This window comes from Biomphalaria glabrata, chromosome 2 (genome assembly GCF_947242115.1).
Source record: "Biomphalaria glabrata chromosome 2, xgBioGlab47.1, whole genome shotgun sequence".
NCBI classification, from domain to species: domain Eukaryota; kingdom Metazoa; phylum Mollusca; class Gastropoda; family Planorbidae; genus Biomphalaria; species Biomphalaria glabrata.
This window is the reverse complement of record NC_074712.1, coordinates 37,136,836-37,158,891: the sequence shown is the minus strand read 5'-3', so window position 1 is coordinate 37,158,891 and position 22,056 is coordinate 37,136,836. Positions and strand designations below refer to the sequence as shown.

Genomic DNA, 22,056 nt, shown 5'->3' with positions numbered 1-22,056 from the left:
TATATTATACGTAATATTATTCTCTTAATGTTTTCAAATTTATGTATACTAATACAAACTCATATTTAAATTCCGATAATCTAAATCACTCTGTAAATATTAAGCTAAATGCACAGGTCAGATAAATGACATCTATAGTGTTCCACAATTGTGCCTATCTTTAAAAAGGTAAAAACTGGGTGAAAACCTCCCAATTTTTTTTAAATTAAATTCCTGGTAGATGGCTTTGAAATGTAGCTTTTCCACATCCATTTATAAACCGAAAAATAGGTGTATCATGCAGGTGATGTGTCATTATCATTTTTAAAAAGCCTTAAGCCCTGACCTATGCGGTTCTCCTGGTACGTGAAAAATAATGGACGATTCCACACCTGTCAACTTTAACCTGGAGGCAAAATTAATTTTCTGCTGTGAAAGGAAAACCCTTATATTGGAAATGTAGACCATGGACCATACGCAGTACCGTTAAAGTAGTTTAGCAGAAAATTTCAAAATAAAGTAGATTTTAATTAATTTAGACGAGCTTTTCCGCAAACATGCCTGTTCCGCAATAGTGACTCTACTATTGGAAGTATAGAAAAATGGAGCATCCATTATTAGCATTACAGTTCTGGAAGTTTCACAAAACAAAAAAAAAATAAATAAAGTAGAATTAACTTTCAACAAGTTGTTGGGTAATCATGCCTGTTCAGTAATAGTGACTCCACTATAGTCAAGATATTATTTTTATCATTCAAAACAAGACCATGGATTCAACATTCCTTATAGTCTAGATCTATAGAGTTAAAACTTTTTTTACTTCAATTACAGTAGCCAAAAATTTAGATGTAGACTGCCCTATAAACATACACATTAATTCTGTGTTTCATCTGTAAATAGGCACTCACCAGGACTCCAATGTTGACAGATCTCTTGTAGAAAATCATGCAAATGTTCCTATTCAGAAAGGTGATCAGTATATTGGGTGTAAGTGCAGGCAATCCTGCTTTAACATTTTGTATGAAGGGAGTTAGGATTATGGTATTTGGTACCTTTAAGTTCATATATTCTGATATTATTTCTGAAAATGTAGAGACCTGTCAATCTACCTGCATTACTCAGGGGCTGCTGATAATATAATAACACAAACTCTTATTGCAATCTTGTTTCTAATCTCTTACTATCATTCTTTTTCCATATCACTGAACTGCCCTCAAATTGACAAACAGAAAAAGTAGTATTTCACAAAGTTTAAATAAAAGTTGATTTGATATTTATAATCTTTATTGAGATTTTGTTTTGACAGGAAATAATTTAAATTACCGGGTAGTAAAAACAAACAATTAATACTGTGAAAACATGCAATAGATTGATTGTAGATTGATATGTATGACTCATCATCTTGGCACCATTTAGAAATCTATTTTTAGTCACAGGGGTGTATTTATTTCTTACCTGACCCTTTTCATTGACAATAGTAGAACAAATGTAGTAGCAAGAACAAAATATTCAGAGCACACTTTACATAGTCGAATCAGACAAATTAAGAAAACTTAACACTCAGAAAGTAATAGTTTCATTTTGCTTATAAACAATTCAGTGTTGAAATATTTTGTCATCTACAAACATATTGGTACCCTTGATATTATTTTCCAATTACAAATCAACCACATTCTGAGGCATGGAAAGGCCAAGCCCTCAGCCCCCTGGAATACAGAATTGGTTGTTGTCAATTATGATGGACAAATATTTTTATATATTTTTGTTTTAACTTTCATGCTTATAGGATGCTCAGAGTGCTATGGTCCAATCTCATTTGTGGACCAGTGGGGGGAGAGGGTATCTGGGAAAATGTTTTTCCATGCTGCCTTTAGGTGCTCAGTAAACACAACTCTGCTTGAGTTGATAGGTGGCCAAGCCAAGTGTCTTGCATACTTAGCCTTTTAGCAAAACATCCCATTCATTGATTTTTCAAATACATAACTAAAATTGTAATAGTACTGTAACACTTTAAAAAATTGATCCAAATTACTAACACAATTTCAAAGTTGACACTAAAACATGAACTGAAAGACTTGAGGTCATGAATAAATAAACATGTATTTGCATCAGTAGATGTCAGGAATGTGAAGTTAATCCCATGTGTCCTCACTAGTTGTTGCTGCACTGTACAGTGAAACATCAGTGTAAACACCTCTTACAGAGACCTGAGCCCAACCACTCTAAAAGGAGAAACAGAAGACCATCAAATATTAAAATTAATCACCACATCAAATTAATACATGCACAAGAATAGTATACAGAATAAAAAAAAGTTTCTTTAAAAGTGCTTCCATACTTTTTGAAATAAGAACTAATTGAGACTTAGGTTGAGCATTGTGGACTGGTGTGTGCAAAATTTAGAGCAATATATTTGGTCTGAGTATCACACAAAATGTAGATCATAAACAATTTAAATAAAACAATTACAACCATTTATTTATTTATTTATTTGTAGCTAAAATTCTAGAATTCACTTTACTTCCATGTAAACTTGATTTAGACATCAAGACAGCAATGGCAGTGGACAATGGTCAAAATGAACCTGTAACTCTATACTTAAACTAGCAGTACACACTAGCTACGCCAATGGATATGCTTCAGACTATATATTGATAATTATGGCCAGAAGACTCCTTTCTTTTGTTTTGTTGAATTGTAGTAAACAGGCCACATTTTAACGATCAACCTAAAATACTTTTTTAGCCTGTGAATTAGTTTTTTTAGCCCCATGAATTAGTTTTTTTAGCCCCGTGAATTAGTTTTTTTAGCCCCGTGAATTAGTTTTTTTAGCCCGTGAATTAGGGTTTTTTTAGCCCGTGAATTAGTTTTTTTTTAGCCTGTGAATTAGTTTTTTTAGCCTGTGAATTAGTTTTTTTTAGCCCTGTGAATTAGTTTTTTTAGCCTGTGAATTAGGTTTTTTTTTAGCCCTGTGAATTAGTTTTTTTAGCCCCGTGAATTAGTTTTTTTAGCCCCATGAATTAGTTTTTTTAGCCCCGTGAATTAGTTTTTTTAGCCCCGTGAATTAGTTTTTTTAGCCCGTGAATTAGTTTTTTTAGCCCGTGAATTAGTTTTTTTTTAGCCTGTGAATTAGTTTTTTTAGCCTGTGAATTAGTTTTTTTAGCCCCGTGAATTAGTTTTTTTAGCCCCGTGAATTAGTCTAATCTGTTACAATGAAATTTTACGTCCCATTTCTATTTCCTTTTCTGTCTCTCTCCTCAATCTCTGGAACCCCAAGTTTGTTTTCTTTTAACCTGCAAATCATAATTTCTCCAACAGACTTTTTTACTTGACTTGGAAAGACCCAGTCCATAATGCGCCCCTGACACATACACACACTCAAATTACTTTTCTTCGGCTTATCAATTCAATCTTTATTATATTTCGACCGTGACCAGCCCCCCCCCTTTTTTTGGTTAGTTTTACCTTTTTTTTTTTTTTTTGCAACCTTTAATTTTAATGCAAGCAATGTATGGTATTAGACACTGAATACATTTCTTCATACCATTGGTTTCAGGCCTTGAGAAAAAAAAGCATTTTCTGAATGCCCCAATGGAATGCCACATTCCTGTTCCCCTTTCTACATTTACTTTGTTATTTTGTTCTCTAAATAAAAAGAAATATCAATTTGGTTTGATTAGACCTTACTGTAATCATTTATCATAGATTCTTAATCTATCTTATTAATGCTATTAGTATTAGGATTGGTTTTGTTTTTTATTTAGACTGCATCTAAAATGGAAATGTAAAGTAAATTTGAATATACATCCAGATCTTAAGTAAAAATATGAAACAGCACTCATGGTGTATTGTTACAAAAGATTGAGACACTCAAGACATCTTAAGTTAATGGTAATGACTTACCCCTATTACCACTTCCCAGTCAGTACCAGATGGTCTTTCATCTGTTATACCTATTCTGTTGTAAATGACACCTGGACCATGTTTGGCTTTACAGAAGTTGGAATCTGTTACAACCCAAACCTTGTAAAAACAAAAAATAAATCAGTGTGGAGTAATACAGAGATGTAGTGACAGGATTAGGGTCAGTGGCTAACAGTTGGCATGTAAGATCAACAAAGTGTCTTACTGTTATTCACATACCTGATCTTTGGGTCCCACGCTAACTCTCTTGACACGACTTGACACAAACTCCCACCCTGTACCTTCAGGAAATGTGGCCGTTATATTCTCCCTACGCCAAAGGTTATCTATAGAATGATAAAGAGGTTACAAATTAGCACTAAGCTTTCAATTCTGTAGTCTTGTTTTAACAATTTATCAATGAATTGCTCATTTCATCTCTGTGGTCCTGTCTGAGGCACAGGCCACCAACCAGCTTCCTCAAGGCGTCTCATTTCTAGGCGAATCTCACCAACTGTTCCGTCTTTCCCATCTGCTTGGCACCTGCTCCCAAACAGCTGTAACAATAGTATTTCTAGGCCGTCCCCTCTTCCTCTTTCTTTGTGGGTTCCACGTGAGGCCTTGTCTTGCAATGTTGGATGCAGCAATTCTAGCACTTACAATACCCTTGCGCTAAATGAATTACAGAAATCTAATAATAGATCTGAGACTTACTTTTAAAACTAAGTTTTAAAAATCCTTGGTACTAGAATAGTTTTATTACTTTTAATGCAATAAATATCAAATATATCTTCATGTTCAAACAAATTTTGATTGCAGATACTAAATACAATTATAAGCAAATCCAGAAAATCCATTAGTCATTAGTTCAAGATTCAAGAAACTAAGAGTTAACCTCCAGTATCAACAGCCCAGACTATAGTAGCACCAGCTGACACTTGATGAAGAAGATGATTGCCTGGAGGAGGGGGGACGACTTGCAGCCAACAGTTACCTAAGATACAAGTGGAATTAGTTGACAAAGAATAAAAAGCATTGCTAAAAGTGCATGTTGCTAGATGTACTTACTTTAAAAAAATCTAATGAGAAGAAAGGTTGCTATTACTAAGTCACTTTTATAGTCTAAATAAATGACAATGTTTCAATTCAGTCTGTCTTGCTTGAAAGTGTGTTATGCACCTTTGTTTGGGTTTTAATACAGGAAAAGAACAGTGTTAGTGTTAAGGATAGAAATTGGCTCATAATTTTTGGAAGGATAGTGTTTTGTACATTCAAAGTTATAAGAGTAGAGCACTGGCAAAATTCTTGACCAATGATCTACCCTGATGTAGATAGAGTTCAGGACCTTTTCTTTCACAAAGTGACACACATATCTACACTCACCCAACTTAAACCAACCAAGAAGAAGCACTGCAATGTGCTTGAAACAAAACACTTATCTGTTGTCTCCACCTCTTACTACATCCTATCATCTCTTTGCTGTTGTTTATTTTCTGGTCACTAACATCAATGTAACCCCCCTTTTTTTTTGTACTAAAATAGAGATTATAAAGTACCAGGCAAAGCTTTAAATAGACACAAACTTGAGTAAAACAATGAGAACAAAGACAACCAAGGAACTGTCTTCTGACCCAGGAACTGTCTACTGACCCAGAAACTGTCCTCCGACCAAAAAACACTATTGCTGTTAATGAAATAGATTTTAAATTTTCATCTTTAACATTTGAAGGTTTTTAGATTTCAACATCTCAAGTTTTTTTTAACAGTAGAGTTTCTTCAAGCAAAATTCTGATTTTTTTTTAATTCTAAATAAAATAAAATTATGAAGAAATAGAAATTTCCAAAAGATGCAATCTGACAAATCAGTGAAAGAAAAGCAAAAGTCAGTCAGTGGGGAAACAACTTTGTTGAAGCCAAAGAAAAAAAAATTCCCCTACAATACCATAAGTCTACTTTACACTTGTAGAAAATCTCCTTTTCAGAAAAACTACTTCACTTAGTAAAAACAACTATACTTCTATAGTCTATCACTACCTGCATGATGTTTCTGTGTAACACCAGAACGATACCAAGCAGAGCCATCACTGGCTATACCCCAAACTCTGTACCTTCCTCCAACAGAAATGGACTTGAATGGTTTATCAAGGTCAGTTGCTACATGGATCCAGCACTCTCCCTGTTTGATGAAAACAAGCATAAATGAATATAAAGTTAAAATAAATGAATAAAGACTTAATAAACATGTAGGTTACACAAATATTTAAATTTCATTCCATAATTTAGTAACCTGGTAAATGATATCTAGGCTCAAATTAATTAACAAGTTCACTAACTAAATAGTCAAATCCAGTTAAATATACAATTGGTTAATCAGACCAGATGCTTATTTGGACCAAATCCTTAATTACTGAAACATGGTGATCCAGTTAAGCTGATTCAGATTTGAAAGTAGTTCATAGTATGTATTTGAGAGTAATCTCTAATTTCCCTATACAATTATTAACTCTTTTTCTCCGTAATTATTTACCACATTCTGGTGGAATCAACGTTGGTATTGTCAGTTAGGAGAGAAAGAGTTAAAGACTGGCAGAAATTCCTAGATATTTAGTGATGCTTAAGACAATGATCTTATTTGTTAATATAGATCTATATGTATAAAAAATGTGAATTTTTAACAAGATGTATTACACTAACGGATTTTGGAAGCTATACTTGTGAGACAACACTATATCACATCTCAACACTCTACAATTCATCAGGGGGATTTTGGAAGCTATACTTGTGAGACAACACTATATCACATCTCAACACTCTACAATTCATCAGGGGGATTTTGGAAGCTATACTTGTGAGACAACACTATATCACATCTCAACACTCTACAATTCATCAAACTATTAAGACTAATATACAATGACTATGAAACCTACCAAAGGATTGTCAATTGTAACACCTTGTCTTAACAAAACATTTCCATTAGCCCCAACTGCCCACATAACTATGAAGTCAGTTTTTGATAGAACTGGATCAATCTGGATAGAGAGGTCAATCAGCCCCAAATAGCCTGCAGTCTGCCAGGGGCCATAAAGATTGATTCTACACTTCCTGTAAGAATAATTTGAGGTGTAATAAAGGAAACTGAACAAATTTTACAAATTCATAAAACTAGACTGAATTTAAAAAAAAAACTTTAACAAATATTTAGCAAAAATAAATATTTCTCTCACCTGACCCAACGCCTTCTCCTATAATGTTCTCCTAATTGGCGATGTTTGTGAAATGGCCTGGACAAACATTGTTTTAGAATTTTTAAATAACACATTTTGATTTTATCAGGTCTATACTTTATTTTTAATTCATTTTAGTATTCAAAAGATTGAAACTAAAATTCATCAATTATGTTTACCCTTCAAAATAGTTAGCGTATTGCCATCCCTCAGCATCAACACCACCAACAACATTTAAGTCTATGGACCAGTCACTTGTCTTGAACAGCATAAGAACAGAAAAAAAAATGTTGAACACACAATATGTCAAGAGAAACACTTATTTCCTCTCTTACTTTGATACAGCAGTAACAATAAACAAAAAAAAATGTTGAACAAACAATATGTTAAGAGAAACACTTCCTCTCTTACTTTGATCTAGAAGTAAGAAAAAGGAACCCACCCACTGCCACTTAGAAGATAGAAGCTTGACATCCTCCTTCCCAGTGAGTCTCCTGCCAGTCTCAGACATCCAATGGAAGTCTCCACTCAATACACCTCTGTAGCAAGGATAAGTTGATTCAAACACAAACATTACACACAATCAAATTTTAATTTTTTTTAAAATGTAGCCAGGGGTTCAAGTGCAATCCAACTACTACTCCTAGTCAGAAGCTGTCCTTATCGTGCAGTTTGCGCTCTGGACTGTCGTTTGGATTTATCGATGGTCCCTGTTTCAATTCCTGCCCGCTCTCATCCCCCGTTGTCCTGCAGGAGGTTTGGACTAAGGAAGTAATCTACAACTCTGAAGGAACATCCGAAACATGTAAAACATTTTACAAACAAACAAACATCCAGCGATACCCTAGTCCCTTCCTTGACATTGACCAAGTAAAATGTATTGTTCATGAGACCCAAGTCATGACTCTGAAGACCACCCCTGAAGTAAGCCAAATGTGTCTCTTTTCTTAACCTAATTAATAATAATTCAAATTATATTGCTCTGTGAATAAATATAAAGTAGGCTTAATGCACTATGAGAACATACCAAACATATAAGATGATATTCAATTTTATGATACACAAAATAAATATAAATAAAATAAAAAACTTCAAAGATTTCAACATTAAATGTGCCATGAACAATTCTGAATCAGGGAACAACTGACAAGTGCTGCATATTTTCTTACAGATGTTTCTATGTAAAATAAAGTTTCCCTTTGAAACCTTGCGATCCTTAGGGCAGATGATGTTAAGGTCATCTGTTTCTTGAAGGGTGTCATGTGGCCAGCACAATGACCAACTGTCCTTACTTTTCCCAACTAAAGTCAGGTATCCATTAGAATGTGTGGACTCGGTGGTGCACCATAAAAATCCTCCAATTCAAAATATCAATTTTCACAGAGATTCAAACCCAGGACCCCAGGTCCAGTAGCCCAGCACTTAACTACTTAGTCTCTGCGCCCTCTTGTTTTTATGCATTGAAAAAAAACAACAAAGATCTGAAAACACATTTTACATTTATATTTAACACATTAACATTTAATTGTGAACATTTCATACTTATAAGCAAATGTATGCTACAATTTTAATAAAACTTTTGCCCTGCCAAATATTTCCAATTGGCTTTGTTGAGAGTTGACATTCTGTGGCACATTAGAAATGTTTTGTTTTTACTTTTGTCTAAGTCATGAACTAAATAAAATCACAGAGTGCTGAATGAACTAGTCCAAGTGTTCCTATTACATTTCATATCCTGACTGTTGATATATTTGTATGGTTTCATCAATGCTCTTTGTTAGTGAAAGTGGCAAATTTTCTATGAAAACTTATGTCAAAGGAATGAATATAAATTTGGATATTGACAGAATGGATAAAGCAAAGCACCTGAAGCTTGTTTTCCTACTTCTCAATAAAAAAAAAAGTTTTAAGTGCCTTAAATTTCCTATTTTCAAGTTACTTGGGCATTTTTTATCTAGGTACTTATTCACTTACTTGTCTCGCCATCCAAACAGAAGATAAGATTTTTGATTTTCATAAACATAGACATGATAGGAATCTACAATCTTCTGGATGTTTTCTGACATTCTCAGGGTAGCTGAAAATAGTTTCATGTATTTACTTGCGCTGAAATTGTCAGTGTAGCTGTATAAAGAAGTAATCATTTTTTTAATCCATTGTTTCTTGTGCATCAGCATATAAACCAGTGTGTTCAAAATATAAGTAAAATCTTGAAGTGAGACAAGAAAATGAACCAACACAATATGATAGTCCACTAGGACAAGTAAATATAACCAAAATTAAAGATAGACAAAGAAAATGTGCAAGAGGTGAGGCTTGAACACACAACAGCTTACAGTCAGACTGAGGCAAAGTTCTTCTAAGCTTTCAGCTTCATTGAATTTCATCTGTCTGTTTGGACTAGATCTATAGATAAACAATGAATCAAGAGATTGAGTTTGAGTTTTGAGTTTAGGCACATCGGCACAATTTAGGCCATGTCGTGCCTGTAATCCTTTATGGATCACTCTCCCTTTACATAACAAGGGCTAAATTCTATACAGTTAAATCATTAAAAACAAGGTCTATTCACAGTTAAAATAGTAAAGGTAGTAAAAATTTAATAATTTGGTAAAAATCTTATGTAAATATTATATGTTCACAGTTCAAAAATCAGATCTTCGTAACAATGAATCAAACTTATATAGATTGACCAGTCTGAATTAATACCCATTTATTGACCTGCACATAATGCTCCACTGGCAGACAGCCAATATTGTAGGATGCAATGAGTGTTGGGTGGATGAAGCTTTTAGCTTTTTGACCACATGAAAGTGTTAATTTCAAATCTGCTTTCAATCAATTTGATCATAGATTACTAGTATACAAAATGTGTTCAATAACTTACCCCCTGTGACTGCTCCTCCATATCCTTTGTTATACACATAAGGCATTTTGTCAAAGCCCACTCCCCAGGTCACCCCACTAGGCCCTGTTTCTATGAATGCCATGTGACCTCCATGATGGCCCCAGCACCTGAACAATAAACAAACTTATTATATGTTTACAGGCACTTTGAGAATAATAAAACAAGTTTGTTCATTATTTAATAATGTTGACTTGACTTTAAACAATTTTCACATATATATATGAAGAAATAATGTGTTACTCAAAACATGATTATAAAAAGTTCTGATTACTTGGAGACAAGTGTACACAATACAAAACATGATTATAAAAAGTTCTGGGAGACAAGTGTAGTACACAATACAAAACATGATTATAAAAAGTTCTGGGAGACAAGTGTAGTACACAATACAAAACATGATTATAAAAAGTTCACTTGGAGACAAGTGTAGTACACAATACAAAACATGATTATAAAAAGTTCACTTGGAGACAAGTGTAGTACACAATACAAAACATGATTATAAAAAGTTCTGGGAGACAAGTGTAGTACACAATACAAAACATGATTATAAAAAGTTCTGGGAGACAAGTGTAGTACACAATACAAAACATGATTATAAAAAGTTCACTTGGAGACAAGTGTAGTACACAATACAAAACATGATTATAAAAAGTTCACTTGGAGACAAGTGTAGTACACAATACAAAACATGATTATAAAAAGTTCTGGGAGACAAGTGTAGTACACAATACAAAACATGATTATAAAAAGTTCACTTGGAGACAAGTGTAGTACACAATACAAAACATGATTATAAAAAGTTCACTTGGAGACAAGTGTAGTACACAATACAAAACATGATTATAAAAAGTTCTGGGAGACAAGTGTAGTACACAATACAAAACATGATTATAAAAAGTTCACTTGGAGACAAGTGTAGTACACAATACAAAACATGATTATAAAAAGTTCACTTGGAGACAAGTGTAGTACACAATACAAAACATGATTATAAAAAGTTCACTTGGAGACAAGTGTAGTACACAATACAAACCATGATTATAAAAAGTTCACTTGGAGACAAGTGTAGTACACAATACAAAACATGATTATAAAAAGTTCTGATTACTTGGAGACAAGTGTAGTACACAATACAAAACATGATTATAAAAAGTTCACTTGGAGACAAGTGTAGTACACAATACAAACCATGATTATAAAAAGTTCACTTGGAGACAAGTGTAGTACACAATACAAAACATGATTATAAAAAGTTCTGATTACTTGGAGACAAGTGTAGTACACAATACAAAACATGATTATAAAAAGTTCACTTGGAGACAAGTGTAGTACACAATACAAAACATGATTATAAAAAGTTCTGATTACTTGGAGACAAGTGTAGTACACAATACAAACCATGATTATAAAAAGTTCACTTGGAGACAAGTGTAGTACACAATACAAAACATGATTATAAAAAGTTCTGGGAGACAAGTGTAGTACACACTACAATTATTTGGATCTTATTTTCTAGCTGGAAATCAATGAGAACAGCTAAAACTACAAAATGTCCAGTAAAATTCAAGAAATACAATTTTAAATAGATTACATGTCAAAAGGTTTCCTGTTGGTGACCTCAGCTGGTGCAACAAAAACATCTCCAGTGAATGTACAGGACCATATAGAGCCAGGTGATATTGGAGAGTTCATGTTCCAAGCTCTGGCATTAGCAGCAGACAAATAGCCAATCTGTGTGAAATAAAATAGCAATACAAGGGTTAATGAGCTTACAAAACTGCATGATAAAGGAGCTGAGTGGTTGGAACACTTGGAAACTGAACCATGGTTCAAATTTCAAGTCCTAAGCAGACCTTGCAATTTCTTATCAGCGTTTAAGAAGCACATAAAACTCTTTAAAAGGTAAATGGTTGCTCTTATTCACATTCATCTTGTGGGCAGTTGTAACCATGTTCACAAGAAAGACTCTCTACTCATGAGAAGCCATGAATACAAGTATATCAAGAGACAGATACTTTACTTTAGAGAGCCAGATGTTTTTCTGAAATTTTCAGCATCCTTTCTATAGAATGGAGCTGTTGAAAATCATATTGTTGTCATTGTTTTACACAATCAAATTAGAAATAACTAAATGAAATCATAAAGAAAAAAGTTACAAGACCTTGCAATCTAGAAAGAAGATGATGTCATCTGTCATCTATGGCTAAAAGTGAATGCAGATATCATGTAGACAGCATAACAACCAACCACCTTTACTTTACCAAACAAATATCAGGTACCCATTAGAGTTGGCTGTACTTAGGCGCATCCTAAAAATTCTGAAGTTAAAAATCCCAGTCTACACTGGGATTTGAACCCAGGACCTATGGGTTCAGAAGCAAAGTGCTTTACTGCAAAGCAGTTCCTTACACACACAAAGTGAAATCATAAAGAAACTGAAGTACAAGAGCTGGTCAGATAGCATACAACAGAGAAATGAAATACACATAAAAATATCTATACTCACCCACTCCTCAGCCTCACTCTCAGAGACAGCCTTCAGCATTAGCGGTTGGTGTATTATAGTAGTAAGTGATGTGTAGACCAAGAAACATGAGGTGTGGTCTGGGTCAGAGGACATCTTAACACATGTCATTTCACTCAATGGTATCTGAACATTCTGCAACACACACAAAAAGGGATATACAACATACAATAAAATACACAAGGGCAATTATCATGAAAAAGTGTTTATTTAAATCCCACTAATGTTAATGTATAAATCTATGCTATTCCTTTCATATAGGTATCACAGTGTATGATGGATGATACTTTGATCAATGCCTCATGATGGTCTTGATTTTGAAGCCCTGCCTGCTCCCATCCTGTGCCAGAGCTTTAAGAGAGAAGTAATAATCTTCAGTTCTGACTAAATCTCAAAAACTTCAACAACAATGAAGAAGCTGCTAGGCTTGACATGAAGCGCTTGAAAGAAATGAGTAGTGCTAATTATCTTAATAAATAAACTGAGCTCCATTTAAAGTGACTTCATTTTAAATTTTAAGCATTCAGTTACTTTATGTGATTTCCTGTACTGGTAATGTACAGTCAGACATCCTTCTGTTGAGTTACTGATTCCTTGTTCAAACTCTACAATACAAGGCAGCCAATACTTGTCTCTACTGTAGTGCAACATTTGCATTGAAGCCTTTTTAACCCATGTAGTCTGTAATAGAATTTGTAACACATAAGTTTTTTCAATCTTTACTAAAAAGTAAATTAATAAACTCAAATGATATTAAGATTGTTTTGATGTATTTTTATTTTCGATCAGTGAATATTTTTGGTTACTATGTTTCATAAATATACTAGCTTTAATTTTACCCGGTGTCACCACCTCAAAGTTGGTGCCATAGAGTAGAAACCCTAATTCTGTATTGTGTATGTTAATTCCATATTGTGAATCTTATTCACAACCCATGTTGCACTAAGGTGAACACTTTTGACCTTAGGTGAACCAGGGAGTTAAAGGCAGTCAGTCCACATAGAGATCTTGTAGCAAGCACTTGTATTGAGTCACTTAAGATATAAGCAGTAGAGTTAGATGTTTAAAGTAGTTGGTTATAGAATAAGTACTAAGTTGTGATATTCGTATATTACTGTTGGATTAATACTGGCCATTCCTGGGTCGAATTGTATGGTGTATTCACTATGTGGTGTTATATTAAACTTATTGTGTCTGCTACACCCAGCGTCATTTCATTATTCTGTGATTTGTAACAAGAACCCAATGTCACCACCACGCCTACATTGATAACCACAGCCACATTCATAACATATAAAACAACACAGTGACATTTATGGTGTCAGAAGTGGTGTCAGAAAATGACATTTATGGTGTCAGAAGTGTCAGAAAATGACATTTATAGTGTCAGAAGTACCAGCAAACATTTATGATGTCAGAAGTGTCAGATCTACTAACTTAAAGGATTTATGAGCACCAGAGGAACAAGTCAAGAATTTTTTTCCTATTGCTGTCAGAAGTATTTTAATACTACAGTTACTTACAGTAACATTTATACGGATATTTTTGAAGTTGGCAAGTGAACTATTTAGTAAACACAGGAAAAAGTAACTCTAAAATATTTTTTTTACACAAATCATGACGCCACTCAACGAGCAAGAAAGCTAAAACCTGATTATTATAGACTCTACTATTTTTCTCATTTGGTCGTTCAGCGACACAATTTTTCAACATTATAGAGATGACCTAGATCTACATTTATTGAGACCAGCACACAATTTTTCAAGTGAGATTCACGTGATCCAAGAGTGACATTATTATCATCTTCAGCTAGTCTAACACTACTAACAAAAAACAGCTGAAATTGAAAGTTAACTGTGCCTACTATTTTAACTTGTACTTCAAGATTGAACTTTACATGAATTGCAACTAATCCAGAATTTATTAAATTTTTTTGACTACACACTTGGTATCTAGATCTACTACTACATGTCATGTTGACCTGCCATGACACAGTTACCATTAGCAAGCTATTTTTTTCATCTGTGATGAACTGAACAATTTGAACTGTTCCTGTCTGAGCTGTATTTTCAACTTTTCCAGTTGACTACTGTCCTAAGTGTCATTTATCTGGAAGCCTGATTTATGTGGTTGTACTTTTACACCAGTTGAGATAGCTTTAGGAGCACAGCATTGTTCAAAGTTACTTTAACATCCTAAGCGAAAGAGATCAAACATGATATGCTGAGACAACCTGGATACTACAGCCTGTGTGGGTGAAACTAGACAACCGTGATACTACAACCGGTGTGGGTGAAAATCTAGTACTACAAGTCATTCAAGTCATCGTTTGAAGACAGCTGATATATGGTCAGTCGAAGTAGCTGACATATTCAAGAATCATCTACATCGAGTGCTCGTCATAATTCTAATGACACACTCCTATTGTCGCTGTCTAACAGCACAGTTAATAAGAGAGCGCTCTCACTCTTAGACCTCTCTTGTCGTCACCACCTAAGGTCATTTTTAGTTATTTATATTTGTTTCAGCAACTGTACGAAACAGTGGATTACCTATCAAGCACATGAATTATTTATTGGATTACTTGTCAACTATATGAATTGTTTAATGGATTATCTGTCAAACATATGAAGTATTTATTGGATTATTATTGTTCAAGAACTTGAGTACCGTATCATTTAACATTGTACTGTGAATTTAACAAGTGGATTACTTATGAACTGTACCATTGTACTGTGGATTTAACAAGTGAATTACTTATGAACTGTACCGTTGTGCTGCGGATTTAGCAAGTGGATTACTTATGAACTGTACCGTGGACATATTTTATGTGGAGCATCACCGGAACTTTATGTACAAGTCAAGCATCAAGTGAATATTTAAGGGAAGTAACTTTAATTACCCTTTAGTATTATCAGTATTGACTAGTTCTCTTGAACTACACCACAAATTTTTTTCATTGTTTACATTTGTATTTATATATACATTTGACTTTAGGGACTAAATTTCATTATCTATTGAGTCTGAGCATTTATATTTTTTTTCAAGTAAGCATCCAGGTATTGGTAGGGACTCTTTAGATAAAGTAAATACTTGATCGTATAGCTGTATTAGTTAAGTTTGTATTTCGTCAAGTATCTATCATATTGTTAAACTCTTGTATTGATATTGTCTTGTTTACATCTGTTGAATTTTCTTTTGCGTCATAGTTATTTCTCATTGTAATTCTTTTGTCTACTATTTCTACTATCTTGTAATGTCTCTTTAAAGCAGACTGTTTAGTATCTATAGTGTATTTATGTTTGTCTAATTACTTATTAATATATATATTTATTTTACTTCTTATTTCAACCTATTTTTTATTATTATCAACACTACACTACACACTTGATACACTATGGGATATACTATTTTGATTTGAGATTGACAAGATCTATGTTGTATATACTCTTCAAACACATTGAACTATTTTGATACTATATGTATGGACACTGATTAGCAGAAACTTAACATATTGCATTGATCACTATTTATCAGACTAATAAGGCTCACATAATTGTGAATTACTTGTTGCAATAAATTTTTACATTGCAAGTGGAGATACTAAAAATACATAATCACATAATTGATCAGTAAAGTATTACATTACGAACTAGACAAAGTACCAAGAATAACTTAAGATACCTCATAACCTCAATTGTTTCGCACAAAATATATATCTACTATTACCTGCAATTACTATTTGAGCTATAATAATTATTTATCGTACAATATTCATTTACAACTACCTAGTGTACACATATCTATTAATTAACTATATTACTAATTTGAATCTTTGAAAATGGCTGAGTATGAAAAACTAATAGAGATAGTGGATAAACTAAAGTTAAAAGAAGATGATAGAGCTGCATTCATTAAAATTGAAATAGATAGAATTAGAGTAGAAAAAGACAAGCAACGGGAAGAAAGGATACATGAAAGAAGACAGAGAGAAAGAACAAGAAAACTTAGAGAAAGAAAAAGAACGCCAGCATGAAATAAAATTAAAAGAACATGAAGAAAAAATGGCCAAGCTAGCAAAGGAAAATAAAGATAAATCAGCAAATCAAACTTCATCTCATCATCAGTATCATAGCAAATTTAGGAACTTTGACCCAAAAGAAGACACATTGGAAAATTGTAAATAAATGTCACCGGGTTATTTTATATGTTATGAATGTGGCTGTGGTTATCCATGTAGGCGTGGTGGTGACATTGGGTTCTTGTTACAAATCACAGAATAATGAAATGACGCTGGGTGTAGCAGACACAATAAGTTTAATATAACACCACATAGTGAATACACCATACAATTCGACCCAGGAATGGCCAGTATTAATCCAACAGTAATATACGAATATCACAACTTAGTACTTATTCTATAACCAACTACTTTAAACATCTAACTCTACTGCTTATATCTTAAGTGACTCAATACAAGTACTTGCTACAAGATCTCTATGTGGACTGACTGCCTTTAACTCCCTGGTTCACCTAAGGTCAAAAGTGTTCACCTTAGTGCAACATGGGTTGTGAATAAGATTCACAATATGGAATTAACATACACAATACAGAATTAGGGTTTCTACTCTATGGCACCAACTTTGAGGTGGTGACACCCGGCTTTGCTCCGGTTTTTCTTGATACAAATAGCATGCATTTATTCCGTTTAAATAATCAATAATGACGTGAACAAAAACATGATAATTTAAAAAATAAATAAATTCATCTAGTTGTTTATATAACATTGTTAATTTAATGTAGCTCTAAATTTAGAATCTAAACAATTTGAATGCCACAGTAGTCTAGTCAATAAATAAAAACTTTGAGCCTATATTAGTAAAAGACTATAAACACTGTGATGTGAGCTTGTGTCGACCTAGGTGTAATGTGTTGACCTAGATACATTAGCCGTGTTTCATTCATCATTTCGTAGCTAAACTGCTAAGAGGTCTAAATGTGCAGAAGTAAATCTTAAAGAAAAAGTAAATTGAAAATAAAGACTTAAAATTAAACCGAATCGGTAACTGTAGGCTTAAATGCTTTAAAAAAACACATTGGAAAGTAAATTGTATCATGTAAGTAGTTTATTAGATAATAATATGGCTTTATAATGCGCGATATTATGACCTCTGACGTTCAGTTCATTTCATTTGTATCACTGCTTGATATAATGGTGCTGCAAGTTACGGAAAAGTATGTCAAGACGTTTAAAGCTATTTACATTTAGAGTGAACGATTTTATGTAAAAAATGTTTTGTAAACTCAAATTTGAAGGTTAATGTGCATCAAATAATGAAATGAATAGACACGTATTTGAATGTTCATGTGTAAAATAACAAAATTATGTTTTCTTGAATGAGAGCTAGATCTAATTTGAGTCTAGAGATTTTCATCTTTGCGCATGCATGACCTCTCCTTTTAGACACAGCATGTAAACATGGCCTAGATTTATAAGATACAATACTTTTATAGAGTTGGGCAACTTTTTCTTTTTTTTAAGAGTCTTAGGTTTGTTTTAGGGCTACAATACATACACTACGGTCTAAGTTAGTACCCAAGGAACATTTCTGCCAAGTTTTATCAAGATCGGTGAAACGGTTTTGATTTCTATGCAAGGACATACATACATACATACATACGCCTTACTTTCTGCTTTATATATTAGATGTACATTTTCTGAATTTAAATCATTGGGAACATTTGTTATTTTTTTACTATCTAGTTTTAAATTGTTGATTTGTTAAGGCAACAGAAAACATTCAGGTGAAAAGAATTGTAAATCAACTTGAGATTGTTGTTGATATTTTGTAGAATGATATTATTTATATCAATATTTGTAGAACATTCTTTTCTTTTGGTTTAAATTGACCTCAGCAAACAATGGTTTTATTTGCAAAATACAAGTGTCACAGCTGGGTCTGAAGCACTGCACTTAAATCTTTAGACTTGAAGACAAGAAATTATTAATATTTTTCAACTCTACCAGAAAATTACTTGTGTATGGAAAAAGCCAATTTCCTTGTAGAAAATCAATAATTCTTAATGATAGGAAAAACAGTAAACAAGAGTTAGACCAAAACAAAAAGCATGAGAGGTGAACTAGAAACAAAAATTGAGGATAAAGATAGAAAGTTACCAGAGGAAAGTTTAAAATTAGAAAAGATAGCGTTTTTTTTTATCTCACCAGTTATAATCTTAGAAAATCTAATGCCAAACAAAAACTTACATTGGTTATAGCTAATTCAATATTTGTATAATTCTGAACTTCTCTTTGATTTCTCTCCCAAAGTTTCTTCAAGATAGTGTTTCTCAGTGACTGAGAAATCTTGACAACTTTCTTGATATTCTCAACCTCTAGAGAGAAGAAAGAAAAATTAACAATCTCACACAACCTACATTGAGAAAACATAGCTTTTTAATCCATACTATTCAAGACATTTTAAAACTAATTGATTTGAATTTTTACACTGAAAAAAAAGTGAACCTTTAGTTGTCAGCCACTCCACTGTCAATGGGTCATCAATTACACAACTTGTGGCATCCAACCACTTCCAGCATAATCGTGGTTGTGCCAAACTCAAATTTTTGGCAGGTTTAATGCTGACAGTACACATTGGGGAATCTTCTTCGGGTAAATTCAGAGAAGTAGAAATATTTTCAATAGTTGAAGGGCTAAGCAAGGTCAGCTGTGTGCCAACATTCCTGGAGTCAATTCCTTCAAACAAATTGTCATCACTTCCTGTCTGAGTGTCTTGAAAAAGTTCACAATGATCTAGAGCTGAACAATACAGACTATCACTGGTATGAACTTCATTTGTGTTTTCACAAGAATGAACATTTTTTGTATAAGAATTTTCTGCATCGCTGCCTGTAAGAGAAACAAAATCAATAATGTGATCTGACTCCATGCTTGAAAAATGGTTATCTTGTTCATTTAGTTCTTGTTCCATGAAGATGGGAATTGATTTTAAATGATTGCTCTTGACAACATTGCTCGAATATTTATCAAGGTGTACAGAGCTATGTAATGAGTCAGTCTCAGTTGGAAATGTTGAATGGTTAGATTCATCATAAAATAAACTGACAGGATCTTTTGATTGGAGAGAAGAAATTATCCCATAGTCTACACAGTCTTCAGAACTTTTTTCAGCTAAAGACAGTTTTGAAGTAGTGCATGTATTAGAAATAAACAGTTCAGAACTTAAAGCCTGCTGGCCAACTGCATATGCATTTATGGATTCAGTGTTTATTGTGATAGAATCCAATAAAGGTTTTGATACATTGACTGTTTCTGGATTATTATTGTCGCTTGTGTTACCACCTTGAGGGAATGTAATGTGACAAGCATTGTTTTGTAGTTCAGATTTGTCTTCAAACTTGGCAGGAGACAAAGTGTTGCAGTTAATGACTAGTGGATTCAACAAAGACTCTTCTATATTTTCATCTTTGATTGGATCACTATGCTGTGGTGTTGATATTTGATGATCATGACTTTGATTGTTATTAGAAAGACTAGCACCATGTTTAGCACTACTGAGAGACTGAATATCAAACTGAGCACCTGGTCCATCAGTCTCTCCAGATATAGTAAACTTTGTATCACAAGGAAATTCTGTTTGAAACCAACTAGTGTCTTGTATAGGTGTTTTAGCATTGAGACTAGCATTACACTGTGAAATACTTAACTCAGGTGAAATCTGTACGTCATTGAAGCAGGCTGCTTCATGGCATGTATTTAAAGAAAGAAAATCCTCATTACTGGCAACTTCAGATGAACTGGAAATGATAGAAGACATATCAGCACCACTTTGTGCTGCTGCACTTGGCTGAAAATATGTTGACTGCCATGCTGGGGGCATGGGAGCACTGACAGCATACCTGGACAGTGTGTCAACAGATGCATCATCTGTGTTTGCTGTACTCATGTTACTACAGCTTGATGCATTAGAAGATGTTCTATACTTTTTGTTCCCATGCAGGCTGCAGATATGACCTGGATCACCGCAGTAACAAACATCACCCTCACCAATTAAACCTTGTCTAAGCAAAGATGTGAAATCTTCCACCAGATGTATTGGCTGCCATGTTTTACCTGTCAGATCTGAGCGAGTGATAGCGGTACGGAAGTAAATTATTTTATACGAGGAATCAATGGCAAACACCTGAGAAAAAAAAAGAGTGAGAAATTACTTTCAAGGCAATAAAGTTGATGAAAAAATATGTTACAGAACAGTAACTAATAAATTATATTCTTACAATTTACAAAAATTGTAACCCAGTTACCTAAACCAGTGAAATTATTTGAGAGAGAAGGATGGAAAATAAAGTGAAGGGGGTAAACATATATTTTTATCTTTATTTTTTAATTCTCTATTCCCAAACAATCTTATCTACCTACATAAATTATAAACTAAAATTGACTCTATGTTAATTCTAAATTTAAAGGAAGTTTATTTTCCTTTTAGATTACTATTTAGTATTAAGATTTTTGTAAAATATTTTTAACATCTCAAATTGTCCAAATTACAGTTACACTATCTCTTGCTATAATTATTAATTAATCAGCATTGAATTACACTATAAGTATTTGAATTCTCAGTTTTGTGTAATCAGACCTGGTCATTGGAAGAAACAGTTATCTGAGACATCTGGCCAACCATGTGGACCCAACTTGTACCAGTGGCAGACTTTTCATTCCAGAAGTTATCCTCACCACAAGTACCTTTACGAAACCAAATCTTCAAACAAAACCAAAACTCCATCAAATATTTATCAGAAAATACAAGAGCTTAATTATTATGATACAAATCTAACAATAATCAGAATGAAACTCTCCTCTTCTTACCTGTCCATCTCTGCTAAGAGCCCAAACAGCATTTCTACCAACACTGACTTGAGAAAGACGAGTATTATCATTGGGGTATTCAACAAGTTTCCAACCTGATCCTTTCAGAGCAAATATGTGAAAACTAGAGAGTGGTTATCAATGCTTATCATGGATATTTAACATTAACAAAATATATGTGCATAAATAAAGACCACTTTTTATGTGTCTACTGTAATACAATAGCATAATAGTAAACCATTTAATCCCTGCCAAATTAATTGTGTGTATATCGGTCTGTTATTTCCTATCTCTCAGCTTAATCAATGAGTATTCAAAGTTTATGGATTGGACAAGAGGAGGGCCAAGGAAAGATCAAACGATATTAGTACAAGATGATCTAACAGTTCAACAGTCCTCACAACTAGCTATAGATCAGCTGTTGGTAAACTAAACTATATATTCAAGGTTCGTACATTAGATTTTTGTCTGAGGTAATCAGTCTAATTCAAATATCTATGAAGGCTGGAATGTTTTATTTTTGGACTTCTATGCTGCCATGCTGGGGGTATTTTCATCCTGCTCTAAAAGACATATAACTAAGAAATGTAAAAGTAGTTGGTCATTCTGCTGAACTCATGACAGC

General features: G+C 33.4%; 1 protein-coding gene across 5 annotated transcripts in view; it reads right to left on the bottom strand.

Annotated features, from left to right (window-relative positions):
- Positions 1-1,245: 1,245 nt before the first annotated feature.
- The window catches only part of LOC106068263 (tectonin beta-propeller repeat-containing protein 1-like), a 29,879-nt gene continuing 9,068 nt past the window's right edge, over positions 1,246-22,056 (bottom strand). For all 5 annotated transcript variants that reach the window (XM_056020306.1, XM_013227605.2, XM_013227687.2 and 2 more), the window contains 18 exons: positions 21,432-21,532; positions 21,202-21,324; positions 19,071-20,748; positions 18,813-18,940; positions 13,076-13,225; positions 12,527-12,679; positions 11,612-11,751; positions 9,997-10,124; positions 9,084-9,186; positions 7,552-7,648; positions 7,289-7,368; positions 7,110-7,166; positions 6,813-6,987; positions 5,917-6,058; positions 4,778-4,876; positions 4,123-4,229; positions 3,883-4,002; positions 1,246-2,201 (listed from right to left, as the gene is read on the bottom strand). In XM_056020306.1, the coding sequence (XP_055876281.1) occupies positions 2,112-2,201; positions 3,883-4,002; positions 4,123-4,229; positions 4,778-4,876; positions 5,917-6,058; positions 6,813-6,987; positions 7,110-7,166; positions 7,289-7,368; positions 7,552-7,648; positions 9,084-9,186; positions 9,997-10,124; positions 11,612-11,751; positions 12,527-12,679; positions 13,076-13,225; positions 18,813-18,940; positions 19,071-20,748; positions 21,202-21,324; positions 21,432-21,532 (3,671 nt within the window). In that variant the 3' untranslated portion in view covers positions 1,246-2,111. The remainder of the gene's footprint in view (positions 2,202-3,882; positions 4,003-4,122; positions 4,230-4,777; positions 4,877-5,916; positions 6,059-6,812; positions 6,988-7,109; positions 7,167-7,288; positions 7,369-7,551; positions 7,649-9,083; positions 9,187-9,996; positions 10,125-11,611; positions 11,752-12,526; positions 12,680-13,075; positions 13,226-18,812; positions 18,941-19,070; positions 20,749-21,201; positions 21,325-21,431; positions 21,533-22,056) is intronic.